Source organism: Eriocheir sinensis, chromosome 23 (genome assembly GCF_024679095.1).
Source record: "Eriocheir sinensis breed Jianghai 21 chromosome 23, ASM2467909v1, whole genome shotgun sequence".
NCBI lineage: Eukaryota > Metazoa > Arthropoda > Malacostraca > Decapoda > Varunidae > Eriocheir > Eriocheir sinensis.
This window is the reverse complement of record NC_066531.1, coordinates 2338174-2355673: the sequence shown is the minus strand read 5'-3', so window position 1 is coordinate 2355673 and position 17500 is coordinate 2338174. Positions and strand designations below refer to the sequence as shown.

The following is a 17500-nucleotide window of genomic DNA, read 5'->3' as shown; positions in this document are numbered from 1 at the left end:
CACGGTAAAGCCACAAACTTGGCCCGTCGCTGCTACACGGTAAAGCCACAAACTTGGCCCGTCGCTGCTACACGGTAAAGCCACAAATTTGGCCCGCCGCTGCTACACGGTAAAGCCACAAATTTGGCCCGTCGCTGCTACACGGTAAAGCCACAAATTTGGCCCGTCGCTGCTACACGGTAAAGCCACAAACTTGGCCCGTCGCTGCTACCGGGTTAAGAAGTGGCTCACCTGTCTTCGGGGGAGTATTGATGAGACGTGACAATGTAAAAAATGGAAGGAGAGCGGAGGGGCCAAACCACGTCCGAGCCCTTGATGAGCCCCGCTGTGACGCCTCTGTGGGAAGGGTCGGGGGAAGGCGGGAAGGGGCAGAGCGCTGTCAAGGAGCACAGGGGGAAAGGATCGGGAGAATTAATTTTAAATCGGCTCCATCGTGGTTTACTGAGCACATTAATAATATACATCAAATTCTGATACACGGCCCATCTTGTTTTTGTTATTGCTGTTGTTTATACCACTAAAACTACCTGGGTATTTCAAGCACGTCAATATCATACTTCAAATTCTGATACACGATTTAAAGCCTTTGATGTGGCCCGACTCTCGCCCCGTCTCCTGTAACTGTGGAGCTCCGATGTTATTGTCATTGGGTTGCAGAGGCGAAGCGGGGACGGCGGTGCTATGGTGGTGGTGGGATATCGTACAGGAGAGAAATGACAAAAACGGCTGTAGTAGTAGTAGTAGTAGTAGTAGGAAAGGTATGTTAGTGGCAAGTAATAGATTCTCGTGATAGTACGCAAAATTTATGAATGTAGTGGTTCTGGAAGGGTTCGCGATAATACTAGTGCTTATGGTAGTGAGGTAGAGATGGTGGTTGTGGAGTTAGAGGTAGAGGTGATGGTAGTGAACCTGACAAGGGTGTTAGTGAAGAGAGAAGAGGGAGGTTAGTGTTGACTGTGTTAGTGGTGGTTGAATTGAAATAGTGGTAGGAGTTGTCGTTGTATTTCAGGCTATGGTAGAATGGGGAGCAGTGTTAGTGGTTGCGATTGTGGTAGTAGTGGTAGTGGAGGGTAGAGAATAGTGTTAGTGGTTGCGATGGTAGTAGTAGTAGTAGTAGTAGTAGTAGTAGTAGTAGTGGTGGTATGTAGACAGGATAGATAGATAGATGGATAGATAGGGGATAGAGGGTAGTGGTAGCAATGGCGATAGTGGTAGTGGGTGGTAGAAATGGTTGTGGTGGTGGTGGTGGTGGTGGTAGTTCACCCCCCTTCCCCCTCCCCCCCCACCGACTAAGGCCTTACAAACCCAGTTCAATCAATAACCTTAACACGCAACTCTGTCTGAGAGAACTTGCCTTGCGCTTCTTCCTCACCATTTCCGGGAATCTAACGTACCCACGAGAGAGAGAGAGAGAGAGAGAGAGAGAGAGAGAGAGAGAGTATATGTAGGGTGTCTCTTTTTTGGTACCTGAGATCGTCGAAAAGGAAAAAAAGAAAGAAAGGAAAAAGGGAAGGAGCCCAAGGTTCAGGTTTGATAATGTAATTCTGAGTTTTGTTATGTTGGAAGGATCTCTCTCTCTCTCTCTCTCTCTCTCTCTCTCTCTCTCTCTCTCTATCTAGATCTATCGAGAGAGAGAGAGAGAGAGAGAGAGAGAGAGAGAGAGAGAGAGAGAGAGAGAGAGAGAGAGAGAGAGAGAGAGAGAGAGAGAGAGAACCAGCTACAGATTATGCCAGAGAAAAAAATATGGATCGTATAATTAAACATACCCCAGCCACACACGTATTTAACTAGCCTTTCGTAGGAGTTTGGGACCTTTCCAGGGTACCTCTATGACCCTTGTGGTAGTCTGACCCTTCTTCTGTACCATGAACCTAAAAAAACACCAATGGGAACGCGTCTGAACTCCTTTTCGGCATTTGGGAGAAGTTAATGTGAGGAAATCAAGGAAACGTCTCACAATATCAATCTTGCATATCCTGTGAAGTGTCGAGCGATTGCAACAGAGAAGGAGGAGAGGGGCAGTGTTGTCCATTCAGTGTGATGGGGTGTGTTGCCTCCCACTGACTGTGTTGCCCCATCTGCGTGTGTTGCAAGGAGACTGTGTCGTTGCTCCTGCCGCTCGGGAACGCTAGAGAAGGAAGAAGCGGCAAGATGGTTCTGTGGACGAGAATTAGCACGACTGATCCCCCGCCGGCCTACACCACCACAACATTCCTGCAGGTGTGTTGAGGGGGAGGGGCTGTGTATGAGGGGGTTGAGGGGGAGTTCTGGGGGCCTCTCTCTCTCTCTCTCTCTCTCTCTCTCTCTCTCTCTCTCTCTCTCTCTCTCTCTCCCTAATTAAACCTCCTTCTAAAACATCCCAGTCCCATGGCAACCTTTTGTGCTACGCCGACCCATCTTCTTTCAGTGAGCATGCAGGGTACACTTAACCATACTTTCCCGTCCATGATGTTACCGACTCATCTCTTCGAATCCCAATCCTCACACTATATAATCTGTTTACTTTAGCCTGCCCTTCTCCCGTACGCCAAGTTAAGAGTTTTCCTTGGGTCTAGTATGTTCCCGGCTGGACTTTCGGTGAGTTTTGTAGGTCCACGGGTCTTTCAGGGAGTGGTGACATCATACAAACACTCTACATGGCTCGCTGACTGTTGGTCTTGTGTCCCAAACTGAAGACCAGCGATGATTGATTACGTGTGATGTCTCCGGCTGGGTTGCAAATCTACTCTGCCCCTTGGTCTCAAACGAAGGCTTACATACCCACATTTGACAAGGCTTCCGCAGAGGCTATGGTGGGTTCTTCACTGGTAGTTGTACGAGCGTTGTGATAGTTTGACGAGACCTCTGTACCATGAACGTAAACACTCGTGGGAACCCGACGAATCTCCATTATGACCCAAACATTCGCTATGAGAGGCGACAGCGTCTGAAAAAAGGAGAACAGGAAAGAGACGAAATAGTTATGGTGAGGGATGGAAGGGACACAGAGGAACGAAGGAAGAATTTGCAGATGATACCAAGATCGGTAGAGTAATTGAGTCGGATCAGGACGCTAGTATTCTCCAAGGTGAACTCAACAGATTATATGACTGGGCGGATAAATGGCAGATGGAGTTCAATGTAGGGAAGTGCAGTATTCTGAGTGTAGGTAGGAACAACCCCTCACATAACTATTGCTTAAATGACACTCTCATAAGTAGGTCTGGGTGCGAGAGGGATTTAGGGGTCTTAGTGAGCTCTGATCTCCGTCCAAGGGCACAATGCATTCAAGCTAGAAATCGAGCTAATAGGGTACTGGGATTTATTTCAAGGAGCGACCCAGAAGCCCCGAAGTCTTCCTCAAACTATATTTAGCATTAGTTAGACCTCATCTTGACTATGCGGTTCAGTTCTGGTCACCCTACTATAGAATGGATATCAAAATGTTAGAATCGGTGCAGAGGAGGATGACTAAGATGATTCAGGGGTTGAGAAACTTGCCATACGAGGAAAGACTCAAACAGTTAAACTTGCATTCTCTAGAAAGGCGAAGGGTGCGTGGAGACATGATCGAGGTTTATAAATGGATGAAGGGCTTTAATAAGGGAGACATTCATAAGGTTTTGTTGGTAAGAGAACCGGGTAGGACACGAAGTAATGGGTTTAAACTGGATAAATTCAGATTCAACAGGGACATAGGCAAAAATTGGTTTACTAATAGGGTGGTGGATGAGTGGAATAGGCTTAGCAGTCATGTGGTGAGTGCCAATACAATTGTCACATTCAAAAATAGACTAGATAAATTCATGGACAGCGATATTAGGTGGGGTTAGATACACGGGAGCTTAGGGTCAAAGGAGCTGCCTCGTACAGGCCTACCGGCCTCTTGCAGACTCCTGCGTTCTTATGTTCTTATGAGAGAGAGGAGAGGGAAATGGAGAAATCAGGGAGGAGAGATGACAGCAAGGGAGAGACACAGAGAAACCAAGGTAGAAAAGGAGGAAAGAGGAAAAGGAGAGAATAGGCATAGCAGGGTAAGGACAGGAAAGAACAGAGAGAAACGAAGGAAGACAGGAAGGAAAACAAAACAGGATAGGAAGCTCAGAAATGCAGATAAAATGAAAAGGGATAGAGAGTACACAGAAATGCAAAGGTAGGATAAGAGAACAGAGAACAGGATATCAACAAAATAGTGCTTCTAATCTATATATGAAACCACAGTACATTTTTTTCACATTAAATAACAAAAAAACGAAGATAAGAACACACTAGAACCAGCTATCACCACCCTTATAAAACAAAACAGAGCGTCCAAAAGAGAGGTCAGCTTCGCATGGATAATTTATATATATACATGAATCTGTTATACTGAGATGACCATTGCAAGTATCATTTTTTAAGGGGGGTGGAAGGCCTTCATAGGGGTGGGGGGGGGGAGGTGGGGGGGGGGTGGTGGGGGGGGGGGGGTATCGATGTTCCCGTGAATGTCTTTACTGGTGAGTGGAAGTTTTAAATGGTTTTCTTGAGTGAACATATAAGCTTCTCTCTCTCTCTCTCTCTCTCTCTCTCTCTCGTTTTTCTTTCTTTTTTCTTTTTTTCTTTCATTTTATGCTGTTTTTTTCTTTCTTTCTTTCTTTCTTTCTACAGATTTCCTTCATCCGTGTGTGTGTGTGTGTGTGTGTGTGTGTGTGTGTGTGTGTGTGTGCGTGTGTGCGTGCTAATGACTGTCACGTTAAGGCTTATGTAATATCAACAATTTAGACCGGCATACTGTGGTCAATGAAGTATCTATCTATCTATCTATCTATCTATTAGGAGCAGTGATGAGCGGGCTTTTTTTGTCTTAATTTTGGGGGTCCTTAACTGTTTCATATCCTGTAAATAAATATCTATCTATCTATCTATCTATCTATCTATCTATCTATCTATCTATCTATCTATCTATTGGGAGTAGTGATTAGCGGGCTTAATTTGTCTTAATTTTGGGGGTCCTTAACTGTTTCATATCCTGTAAATAAATCTGTATCTATCTATCTATCTATCTATCTATCTGTCTATCTATCTATCTATCTATCTATCTGTCTATCTATGTATCTATATTAGAAGTAGTGATTAGCGGGCTTATTTTGTCTTAATTTTGGGGGTCCTTAACTGTTTCATATCCTGTAAATAAATCCCTATCTATCTATCTATCTATCTATCTATATGTGTGTGCTTGCCGTGTATATATGTGAAAGTTTGTATATGTGTGACGAGCAGCCATAGGAGCCGAGCGCAAGGGAACAGGAGAGTCAGAGGCGAGACTCCTCACGTGGGGGCGGACAGGTGGGCTATTGATCGACCGTACCGTACACCCTAGCAAGACCCGACCCTCCCCTCGCTGACACTCCCCTCCTCTCTCTCTCCCTCTCTCCTTCCTCCCTCTCCCCCCTGTACCTTTGCCCCCGCCCTCTCTCCCTTACCAAGAACACACGCTTCCTCATCAATCTCTCCTCCTCCTCCTCCTCCTTTTCCTCCCTTTCTTCCTTCCTTTCCTTATTTTTCTTCGTTTCTCTCTCTTAGAATTATTATTGAGGTGCAGAAGAAGGGTCAAACTACCACCGGGGTCATAAAACTACCCCTGGAAATGCCCACAACTCCTACGAAAGCCTTGTCAAATATGTATTTCTTTAGGTTAACGGTACAGACGAAGGGTCAAACTACCACCAGGGTCATAAAACTACCCCTGGAAATGCCCACAACTCCTACGAAAGCCTTGTCAAATATGTGTTTCTTCAGGTTCATGATACAGAAGAAGGGTCAAACTACCACCAGGGCCATAAAACTATCCCTGGAAATGCCCGCAACTCCTACGAAAGCCTTGTCAAATATGTATTTCTTTAGGTTCACGGTACAGAAGAAGGTTCAAACTACCACCAGGGCCATAAAACTATCCCTGGAAATGCCCACAACTCCTACGAAAGCCGTGTCAAATACGTATTTCTTTAGGTTCACGGTGCTGAAGAAGGGGCAAACTACCACCGGGGTCATAAAACTACCCCTGGAAATGCCCACAACTCCTACGAAAGCCTTGTCAAATATGTATTTCTTCAGGTTCACGATACAGAAGAAGGCTCAAACTACCACCAGGGCCATAAAACTACCCTCGAAATGCCCGCAACTCCTACGAAAGCCTTGTCAAATATGTATTTCTTTAGGTTCACGGTACAGAAGAAGGTTCAAACTACCACCAGGGCCATAAAACTATCCCTGGAAATGCCCACAACTCCTACAAAAGCCTTGTCGAATATGTATTTCTTTAGGTTCATGGTACAGAAGAAGGGGCAAACTACCACCGGGGTCATAAAACTACCCCTGGAAATGCCCACAACTCTTACGAAAGTCTTGTCGAATATGTGTTTCTTCAGGTTCACGATACAGAAGAAGGGTCAAACTACCACCAGGGTCATAAAACTACCCCTAGAAATGCCCACAACTCCTACGAAAGCCTTGTCGAATATGTATTTCTTTAGGTTCACGGTGCAGAAGAAGCGTCAAACTACCACCAGGGCCATAAAACTATCCCTGGAAATGCCCAAAACTCCTACGAAAGCCTTGTCGAATATGTATTTCTTTAGGTTCACGATACAGAAGAAGGCTCAAACTACCACCAGGGTCATAAAACTATCCCTGGAAATGCCCACAACTCCTACGAAAGCCATGTCGAATATGTATTTCTTTAGGTTCACGGTACAGACGAAGGTTCAAACTACCACCAGGGTCATAAAACTATCCCTGGAAATGCCCACAACTCCTACGAAAGCCTTGTCGAATATGTATTTCTTTAGGTTCACGGTACAGAAGAAGGGTCAAACTACCACCAGGGTCATAAAACTATCCCTGGAAATGCCCACAACTCCTACGAAAGCCATGTCGAATATGTATTTCTTTAGGTTCACGGTACAGACGAAGGGTCAAACTACCACCAGGGCCATAAAACTATCCCTGGAAATGCCCACAACTCCTACGAAAGCCTTATCGAATATGTATTTCTTTAAGTTCACGGTACAGAAGAAGGTTCAAACTACCACCAGGGTCATAAAACTATCCCTGGAAATGCCCACAACTCCTACGAAAGCCTTGTCAAATATGTATTTCTTTAGGTTCACGGTACAGACGAAGGGTCAGACTACCACCAGGGCCATAAAACTACCCCTGGAAGAGATAGATAGAAAGATAGAGATAGACAATGTAGTACTCTTACCAGGCGTAGATATCAAGGAAATTAGAAAGTTATGATAGAAGTTTATGGACTGAACCTCACTCACTGGCGTACATAAAGGAAGAGGAGGAGGAAGAATAGGAGGAGGAAGAGGATTCGGGTTCCCTCCAAGCCAGGGCACAGAGGAGGCGGCCTGGAGGAACAATACAGCTTTTGTGTCGCCGGAGGGAAGGGGGGAGGAAAAAGGTAGAGATGGGAAGGGAAGGGGAGGGGTAATGGAGAGGCGTCGTGAGAGAGAGAGAGAGAGAGAGAGAGAGAGAGAGAGAGAGAGAGAGAGAGAGACAGACAGACAGACAGACAGACAGACAGACAGACAGACAGACACAGACAGACAGACAGGAAAGTTTTTATATCCAAAGAGACCTATGTTTTGAGGGACTATTCTTTAAGTATATACCATGAACCTAAAGAAACACACATTTGGCTAGGCTTTCGTAGGAGTTTCGGGCATTTTCAGGGCTAGTTTTATGACCCTGGTGGTAGTTTGACCCTTCTTCTGTACCATGAACCTAAAGAAACACACATTTGACAAGGCTTTCGTGGGAGTTTCGGGCATTTCCAGGGCTAGTTTTATGACCCTGGTGGTAGTTTAACCCTTCTTCTGTACCATGAACCTAAAGAAACACACATTTGACAAGGCTTTCGTAGGAGTTTTGGGCATTTCCAGGGGTACTTTAATGACCCTGGTGATAGTTTGACCCTTCTTCTGTACCATGAACCTAAAGAAACACACATTTGACAAGGCTTTCGTAGGAGTTTCGGGCATTTCCAGGGCTAGTTTTATGACCCTGGTGGTAGTTTGACCCTTCTTCTGTACCATGAACCTAAAGATACACACATTTGCCAAGGCTTTCGTAGGAGTTTCGGACATTTCCAGGGCTAGTTTTATGACCCTGGTGGCGGTAGTGGTAGTTTGACCCTTCTTCTGTGCCATGAACCTACAGAAACACTCATTAGAACCTGACCGATCTCATTTTTGGCCTCTGGAATTAGTTGATGTGAGGGAACTGTCTGAATACCAACATTGTAAGCTCCGAAATGTTTAAGAATACGGGCCATGATTCTTTGCCCCGTTTTCAAGGAACCAACACTCCCCTGGACAAGGACGACAACAGCTAGGCATCCCAAGTCTTGTCTGAGAAAACGAGGCCGGCCCGCTCTCTGAAAGGGTAACCACAGGAAAATTAAATTCGGTTATTCTCAAACATGTCGGCACCCGAGCACTCACATTTGCCCTGGTTTTCGTGGGTGTTGTGGGCATCTTCAAGGGTAGTTTCATGACCCTGGGTGCTGTGTGACCATTCTTCTGGACCTTGAGCGTTAATAGACATTCATAAGAGCCTCTGGAGATTGTGTGTGAGGCGGAATGGTCTTAGAAGATGCAAGACAATTAGATCTGTGTTCTCAACCGCTTCCAGTTCTCACATAATTTACAAAGGCTGATAAGGAGGTCAGCTGGGTTCTAATGAGTGTTGTTGTTGGGTCACGGTACAGAAGAAGGGTCAGACTACCACCAGGGTCATAAAACTACCCCTGGGAACGCCCATAACCCCCCACGAAAGCCTTGTAAAATATGTATGCTTATTTTTTTTACAACGAAGGAGACAGCTCAAGGGCACAAAAAAAGGAAACAGTAATAATAAAAAGCCCGCTACTCGCTGCTCCTAAAAAGAATCCAAAGAGGCGGCCGAAAGAGAGGTCAATATGCGCCTAAATATATAAAAATGTGACCATAATTAGGTTCATTTTCAGTAGGATTTTACCGTCCAATCACCCACATTTGAGAAAGCCTTCCTATGAATTCTGGCCATTTCCAAAGGTAGTTTTAGAGCCCAGGTGATACTTCGATCGTTCCTCTGTACTATATAATTATGAAACTGTAACTCTTTTTTTTTCTTACGTGTACGCCTATAGCGCCGGTAGGCTCTCTTGAGGGCCTGAATGGTAGTTGGCCCCAGCCCGTCATGGCGCAGGCAAGTGTTTATAGTGGCGCCATCTTCTCTTGGCTCATGCTGCCCCCCGGAACTCCTTCTTGATTCACTTGGACGGTTTCCTCTAGAGTCCGGGTTGATGGGTGGTCTTCAGGACAGCATGTGGGTAGTTTTAAGCCACTCGGCGGTGACTGAAAAATCCCAGGTGGTAGCGTGGGGATTCGAACCCGCGTCGTCCATCACGCGGTGAATGTGGGCCCAGCACGCTACCACTCAGCCACCGCCTACCCAATTACTCTCTACTCTCCTCCGTGGCAGAAGTCTCTTGGCTGGGAAACTGAATATGCTTGTATAGATGTGTATGTGGAATGTAGATATTGAGAGAATCTATAAGTTTAGTGTAGAGGGTCGAGTCTTAGATGGATCCTACTTGCCCGGCCCTTCATTGTAACCCCCAAGCAAACATTCAGAAGACTCAGGAGACCATTACATAAAAGTGAACTTGAGACGAGTACATGTGGGCTGTGGATATTGTGAGGATCTATAAGTTTAGTGTAGAGGGTCGAGTCTTAGATGGATCCTACTTGCCCGGCCCTTCATTGTAACCCCCAAGCAAACATTCAGAAGACTCAGGAGACCATTACATAAAAGTGACCTTAAGACGAGTACATGTGGGCTGCGCAGACGAGAAGTAATAACAGAAACACATGAATCTTAAAGCAAAATCTTGAGATCATAACCGAAAAAAATGTCAACGAAATCCTTGCAAACAAAAGCTTCAGATACGGTATACAAGACAGCAGAGAAGAAAATGACGCTGCAGGGAAGAAATGCAAGATAATAACGAATCTCAGTGAAAAGCTCTGTGGAATATGAGCGTAGAGAATAATGACGGAATCCTTGTAAATATAAACATCTGACGCTATAGGCAAGTACATAGCGCAGTGACCCGGACCGGAAAATACACAAAAAACACAGAATGCGCTTGAGAAAACACACCAACATGTACATCCCAGACGGACTATAGGCGACGGAAACCACGCCATTGGACACCTCCCCCCAAAGACTATAGACGGATGAAACCACTCCACTATACACCTCTCAGAAGGACTATAAGTGGAAGAAACACACCAACATGTACATCCCAGACAGACTATAGGCGACGGAAACCACGCCATTGGACACATCCCCCCTAAGGCTATAGACGAAAGAAACCACTCCCCTATACACCTCTCAGAAGGACTATAAGTGAAAGAAACGACGCTATAATCACATCCAACACCCTGAGACTATAAATGCCACAAGACTCATCAATGCCCATACCCCCAAAACTATAAATGCCCGAAACCACAGTACAGGACACATCCCCCAAGGGCTATAGATGCCAGAAAACACCCCAATTCAAATCCCACGCCCCTGAAACTATAGACGTCAGACTCCTCACCGCCAAATATAAATTCCACAAAGCTAGAAATAAAAGTCACCCAAGTTTGTAGATCATTAATTTTTTTTTATGCTCCAGTTTCCTCCTCCTCCTCCTCCTCCTCTTCCTCCTCCTCCTCCTTCTCCTCTTCCCGCCCTTACATTGATGCACGAAAAGTCTCATTGTTCCAGACGTTTGTACAACACGTTCTGTACCTGTTCGTTCTGTGTATGCGAGACAGTAGTAGTAGTAGTAGTAGTAGTAGTAGTAGTAGTAGTTTATCATACTATTCCATCCTTCACATCAACTACTTCCAAAGGCCAAAAAAGGAGATCAATCTTGCTCTAATGTATGTGTTTCGCAAGTTCATGGCGCAGAAACAGGGTCAAACTACCACCAGGGTCATAAACCTACCCCTGGAAATGCCCCCAAAACCCCTATGCAAGCCTTGTCAAATACGTGTTTTTGCTTGGGCGTTGAAATGTTGAAAAATATGACCCAAGAACCTTACCATCAATGTCTCTGCAATTCGTATTTCCCGCCACGCCGCTCCTGTCTTGTTCGTAACTCGGCTTTCGAAATGTTATATAACGAAGAAAATGTGTGTGTGTGTGTGTGTGTGTGTGTGTGTGTGTGTGTGTGTGTGTGTGTGTGTGTGTGTGTGTGTGTGTGTGTGTGTGTGTGTGTGTGTGTGTGTGTGTGTGTGTGTGTGTGTGTGTGTGTGTGTGTGTGTGTGTGTGTGTGTTCATTCATTCATAGTTTTCTCTCTCTCTCTCAAAATTATACACGTTTGGAACAAGAAAAAAAAAATGAGACGAAAATGTGTTATGCAAATTATTTCCCCTCCTCCTCCTCCTCCTCCTCCTCCTCCTCCTTCTTCTTCTTCTTCTTCTTCTTCATCTTATTATTATTATTATTATTATTATTATTATTATTATTATTATTATTATTATTATTATTATTATCATTATTATTATTATTATTCCATACTCGCCATCATTCATTATCATTCATCATCATCATCATCATCTTCCCCTCTTCTCTCTCCCTCTTCTAACATTTCCACCCCAATCCCTTTTCCTAGTGCTCCCAACCTTCCATTCCTCTCATCAATCCCCACTTCTTCTCTATCCTCCTATATTCTCGTTCCCCTTCATGGCCTCATACGTCCAATCCTACCCTCTGTCTACCCGTTGCGTGGAAGGAAACATTGAATACCTGACTCTCACCTCACCTGCCCTCCAAGACCCAGACCCAGACCCAGACCCAGTGCCGATACGAAGGCCTGACTCTCCAACGGGTCACATGTACAGCAAGAGCAAGAGCAAGGGACTGTAATCTGGCGGTCACTAGGGGCTTGAGGTGAATTCGTAAAGGCATTGACGATAGGAGACGAGAGCGAGAGGTTATAGGGAAGGATTGCCAGTGGAAGACTTATATGGGGAAAGAAGAGCACAGGGAGACAGGTTAGTAGATTGATTGGTAAGTTGATTGGAAGGTCAACCCGTGATTAGAGAGGCGAGGTCAAGGACTTTGTATATATCACCTTACCAACTGCACGAGAACAGGAACGCTTGAGTACGTTTCCAGAGAGCCTGACCTCAAAGAAGCTGATTTAGGGATTGATGATAAATAGATAAGGTTTCCAGTTGAGATAAGTTGAACCCGTGATTAGAGAGGCGAGGTCAAGGACTTTGTATATATCACCTTATCAACTGCGCGAGAACAGGAACGCTTGAGTACGTTTGCAGAGAGCCTGACCTCAAAGAAGCTGATTTGGGGATTGATGATAATTATAGATAAGGTTTCCAGTTGATTCTTGAAAGCTGGTGGCGACCTTAGAAATCTCTTAAAATGATTTTGGAGTAGGGAGAGAGAGTCCAGAGTTGCTCCGCGTTCTAATTAAAATTAACTGAAACCATTCTGTAGTTTGTTGAATTGGGTGAGAGATTTGTAGCACAGACATGATTTAGTGATATAGTGACATATTAATTGATCTGTAATAATTGTATAAGTTGTTTATTTTATTATCACAATATTCTAACGTAAAAATCTCTTTGCAGGTGCGTGACGGAACGGAGAGGAGGTTGGTGGGTGAGTGTGTGTGTGAGTGTGTGTGTGTGTGTGTGTGTGTGTGTGTGTGTGTGTGTGTGCGTGCAATGCTGGTTTTCACATACACAGCCTTCAAGGTATCTGGCGTTCTAAGTCTATTCAGAGGATGGACATATTTTAAGCTTTTCTGTCAGTCATGTTTTAGCGGGGCACACGGGCATGGAGGAGCCGGCGTGTGCCTCTCCGCGCCCTGGTATGTGGTATGTGGTGTGTGGAGTGCTTCTTGCAGACTCCTTATGTTCTTATGTGGTGTGTGGTTCGGGGCGCGGCAAGACAGCACACAAGGTCTCCTCCGCCCCTACCAGTTAAAGTTGAGTGCTCTCCTGCCTACACCGCCTCCCCGCGCTGCCCTATTTCTATATCTTTTATGTTTCCTGGTTCGGCTTGTTCCTCGTTTTTCCTCTGCCTCTTTCTACTTCAAACTACTACTACTACTACAACTCCTCCTCCTCCTCCTCCTCCTTCTTCTTCGTCTTCGTCTTTGCTGTCCTTCATCTTCCACCTCTGATTAGTGTAGCTTGTCACAAACAGTCTCGTAAGGACAAGTAGGTCTGCTGTTGTTTGTTCTTCTTTTGTGTTTCTTTGTGTTCCTCATCCTTCTCCTCCTCATCCTCCTCCTCCTCCCTTCCTTCTCCTCCTCCTTCCTCCTTCCTTCTCCTCCTCCTCCTCCTCCTCCTTCCCCCTTTCTTCTCCTCCTCCTTTCTCCTCCTCCCTTTCTCCTCATCCTTTTCCCTCCTCCACATTCTCCTCCTCCTCCTCCTTCTCCTCCCTTCCTTCTCCTCCTCCTTCCTCCTTCCTCCTCCTCCTCCTCCTCATCCCTTCCTTCTCCTCCCTTCCTTCTCCTCCTCCTCCTCCTCCTCCTCCCTTCCTTCTCCTCCTCCTTCCTCCTTCCTCCTCCTCCTCCTCCTCCTCCTCCTCCCTCCCGCTTCCTCCTTCAAACAAAAGAGCACTAATTATTGGGACGTCAGCAACCCTAGCGGAGAATGTGGTTGGATGACAGAGGCAGCGAACGCATTGAGGGGCCGAAGATTCATTCATCCCACACGCCACTCGCTACCCAACCTCACATGAATTACACCCAACCTCACCAAACCTCACCCAACTTCACCAAACCTCACACAACCTCACCAAACCTCACCCAACCTCACCTAACCTCACCCAACCTCACCAAACCTCACCCAACTTCACCAAACCTCACCCAACCTCACCAAAACCTCACCCAACCTCACCAAAACCTCACCCAACCTCACTTAAACCTCACCCATCCTCACATAAACCTCATTCAACCTCTCACAATCGAGTCCCAATAAGCTTTGTATCAGGTTCACGGTACAGAAGAACGGTCAAACTACCATTAGGGTCATAAAACGGCTCCCGAAAACGCCCACAAACTCCTACGAAAGCCTTGTCATAAATGTGGTCTTGGGTTCTAATGAGCGCTATTTTAGGTTCACGGTACAGAAGAACGGTCAAACTACCATTAGGGTCATAAAACGGCTCCCGAAAATGTCCACAAACTCCTACGAAAGCCTTGTCATAAATGTAGTCTTGGGTTCTAATGAGCGCTATTTTAGGTTCACGGTACAGAAGAACGGTCAAACTACCATTAGGGTCATAAAACGGCTCCCGAAAATGTCCACAAACTCCTACGAAAGCCTTGTCATAAATGTGGTCTTGGGTTCTAATGAGCGTTATTTTAGGTTCACGGTACAGAAGAACGCTCAAACTACCATTAGGGTCATAAAACGGCTCCCGAAAATGTCCACAAACTCCTACGAAAGCCTTGTCATAAATGTAGTCTTGGGTTCTAATGAGCGTTATTTTAGGTTCACGGTACAGAAGAACGCTCAAACTACCATTAGGGTCATAAAACGGCTCCCGAAAACGCCCACAAACTCCTACGAAAGCCTTGTCATAAATGTAGTCTTGAGGGTCTAATGAGCGCTATTTTAGGTTCACGGTACAGAAGAACGCTCAAACTACCATTAGGGTCATAAAACGGCTCCCGAAAATACCCACACCTACGAAAGCCTTGTCATAAATGTAGTCTTGAGGGTCTAATGAGCGCTATTTTAGGTTCACGGTACAGAAGAACGCTCAAACTACCATTAGGGTCATAAAACGGCTCCCGAAAACGCCCACAAACTCCTACGAAAGCCTTGTCATAAATGTAGCCTTGAGGGTCTAATGAGCGATGTATCCGGTTCACGGTACAGAAGAACGGTCAAACTACCATTAGGGTCATAAAACGGCTCCCGAAGATGCCCACAAACGAAAGCCTTGTTATAAATGTGTGTTTGAGGTTCCAATGAGTGTTATTTTAAGTTCACGGTACAGCAGAACGCTCAAACTACCATTAGGGTCAAAGTGTTTAATAGTATGACCCGAAGACCCCAAGGAAGGCATTTGAACAGCCGCTCTGATGATGGTGTGAAGGCTAGGGAACGCTTAAAAGTGAAGAAAACATGAACGTATACAAAATAAACAAACATAAACAAAAGAAATATAAACAAATTAGGTGAAATTATACAGGCTGTTGATGACGATGATGCTAGCTTTTATAGGAGCGGCGAATAGCGAGCATTATGACCTATTAGTTTCCCTTATGAAGCCACTACACTTTTGGACTGAATGGGGGTCGTATAGTTTTAATGATTTTATTTATATATATTTTTTCTCCCCGCACTCTTACGATTCAAATATCTAGTTGTTGTTCTTTTCAGAGTTTTCGAATTTCAACCTCGTTTCAGCTTACCACAATTTCCTAACCTGAGATTTTTAGGACCAAATACACGTACAATACACAGAAGCCTTCGTCTTTTCAATCTCCAGTTCCCTTAAGTCTCATATACGAAGGGAAACCAAGTCGATATATTAAGTTTCCATCTTTGCGAAGTTGTCCCCAATTTCTGACGCATTCCCTGGTTTAGTCGGCCACGTAAGACAATTTTGTGACTCGTATGGTGTCGCTTAACCCGTCCGCTGTGATTGGTACGGATTTCGCCTTCACTGGTAGCCTGGTAACATACACTCCCAGGTCTTTCTCTGCCTCTGTGGTGGATAGTGGAGTGTTTCCCATGTGGTATTGGTGTGCTGGATATCCCTTCACTGGTAGCCTGGTAACAGAGGCAGAGAAAGACCTGGGAGTGTATGTTACCAGGCTACCAGTGAAGGGATATCCAGCACACCAATACCACATGGGAAACACTCCACTATCCACCACAGAGGCAGAGAAAGACCTGGGAGTGTATGTTACCAGGCTACCAGTGAAGGGATATCCAGCACACCAATACCACATGGGAAACACTCCACTAACAACCACAGAGGCAGAGAAAGACCTGGGAGTATATGTTACCAGTCTACCAGTGAAGGCCAAATCCGTGCCAATCTCAGCGGACGGGTTAATGGCCCTGGTGGTAGTTTGACCCTTCTTCTGCACCATGGACCTAAAAAAACACTTTTGAGAACCCGATTGATCCGTATTTTGGCCTTTGAAAATAGTTAATGTGAAAGATGAGAGGCTGGTGATCGTGTTAGGCCCACCTCGACCATACGCCACGCGGCAGCTCCACACCTGTGCTTGAAAGGTCATGTAGGGAAGTGACTCGCCGGGGAAGGTTTGGAGCAGGGCTGAGAGAGGAGGAGGGGGAGGAGGAGGAGGCGCGGCAGGTGCAGAAGGAAGGATGACAACGAGGAAACTTGCGGTAGGGGGAGAGGGCCGCCGAGGAGTCGCTGGGGAGGAGTTAGACCAGCAGTGAATAAGCGTGGTTATTACAGGAGGACCGGGAAGGGAAGGGAAGAGAGGGTGATGCATGTCGCGTGTAGGGGAATGGCAGGGAGGTGTTTCTGTAACGGAGGAGGGAGAGAAGGTTATGGTGGCTGAAGGTCGGAGGGGTGGTAGGGGTGAGGCTTGTAGGAGGAGGGGAAGGGAGGGGTGGTAGAGAGATGGGGGTTGGGGGTACCGGAAAGAGAGGTAGGGGTGAGTCTTGTAGGAGGAGGAGAGATGTGGTAGAGAGATGGGGGGTGGGGGTTCGGAAAGAGAGGTAGGGGTGAGGTTTGTAGGAGGAGGGGAAGAGAGGTGTGGTAGGGGTGGGAAGGCTGCCCCCCCCCCCCCAGCACACAAATACCACATGGGAAACACTCCACTATCCACCACAGAGGCAGAGAAAGACCTGGGAGTGTATGTTACCAGGCTACCAGTGAAGGGATATCCAGCACACCAATACCACATGGGAAACACTCCACTATCCACCACAGAGGCAGAGAAAGACCTGGGAGTGTATGTTACCAGGCTACCAGTGAAGGGATATCCAGCACACCAATACCACATGGGAAACACTCCACTATCCACCACAGAGGCAGAGAAAGACCTGGGACTATATGTTACCAGGCTACCAGTGAAGGGATATCCAGCACACCAATATCTATCTACTTGTCTATCTATCTATGCACACACATTTTATGACCCTGGTGGTAGTGTGACCCTTCCTCTGTACCGTGAACCTGAAGAAACACTCATTAGAACCCGATTGACCCCATCTTTGACCTTTAGAGATAGGTGATGTGAGAACTGAAGGTGTCTTATAACATCGAGGCTCGTCGCGCATGACCATCCACGCCACGACCCTCGGGTGCACGGCGAGCCGCAGGTACAGTGCACATCAGATGTACCGCCGGGCACCATGACGGGATATTGATCGTGAACAAACGTGTTGATGGAGCAACAAATGTGGTCGTGTTCACCGCCTGCGAGCGATTCGTGGGGAGACAGCCAGGCCGCTAGTGACGCCTCGT

At 46.1% G+C, this 17500-nt stretch overlaps 1 protein-coding gene and 1 long non-coding RNA gene across 5 annotated transcripts in view; one reads left to right on the top strand and one right to left on the bottom strand.

Annotated features, from left to right (window-relative positions):
• The window catches only part of LOC127002384 (rho GTPase-activating protein 100F-like), a 233284-nt gene that overhangs the window by 103272 nt on the left and 112512 nt on the right, over positions 1–17500 (top strand). The window contains exon 1 of one of the 2 annotated variants that reach the window (XM_050868260.1): positions 1926–2220. The exons of the other annotated variant lie outside the window; for it this stretch is intronic. Within the exon in view, the coding sequence (XP_050724217.1) occupies positions 2152–2220 (69 nt within the window). The 5' untranslated portion in view covers positions 1926–2151. Of the gene's footprint in view, positions 1–1925; positions 2221–17500 lie in introns of those variants that run through there. 2 annotated transcript variants of the gene reach the window in all.
• LOC127002403 (uncharacterized) overlaps positions 1–17500 on the bottom strand; it is a 134043-nt gene that overhangs the window by 10969 nt on the left and 105574 nt on the right. The window lies entirely within an intron of this gene.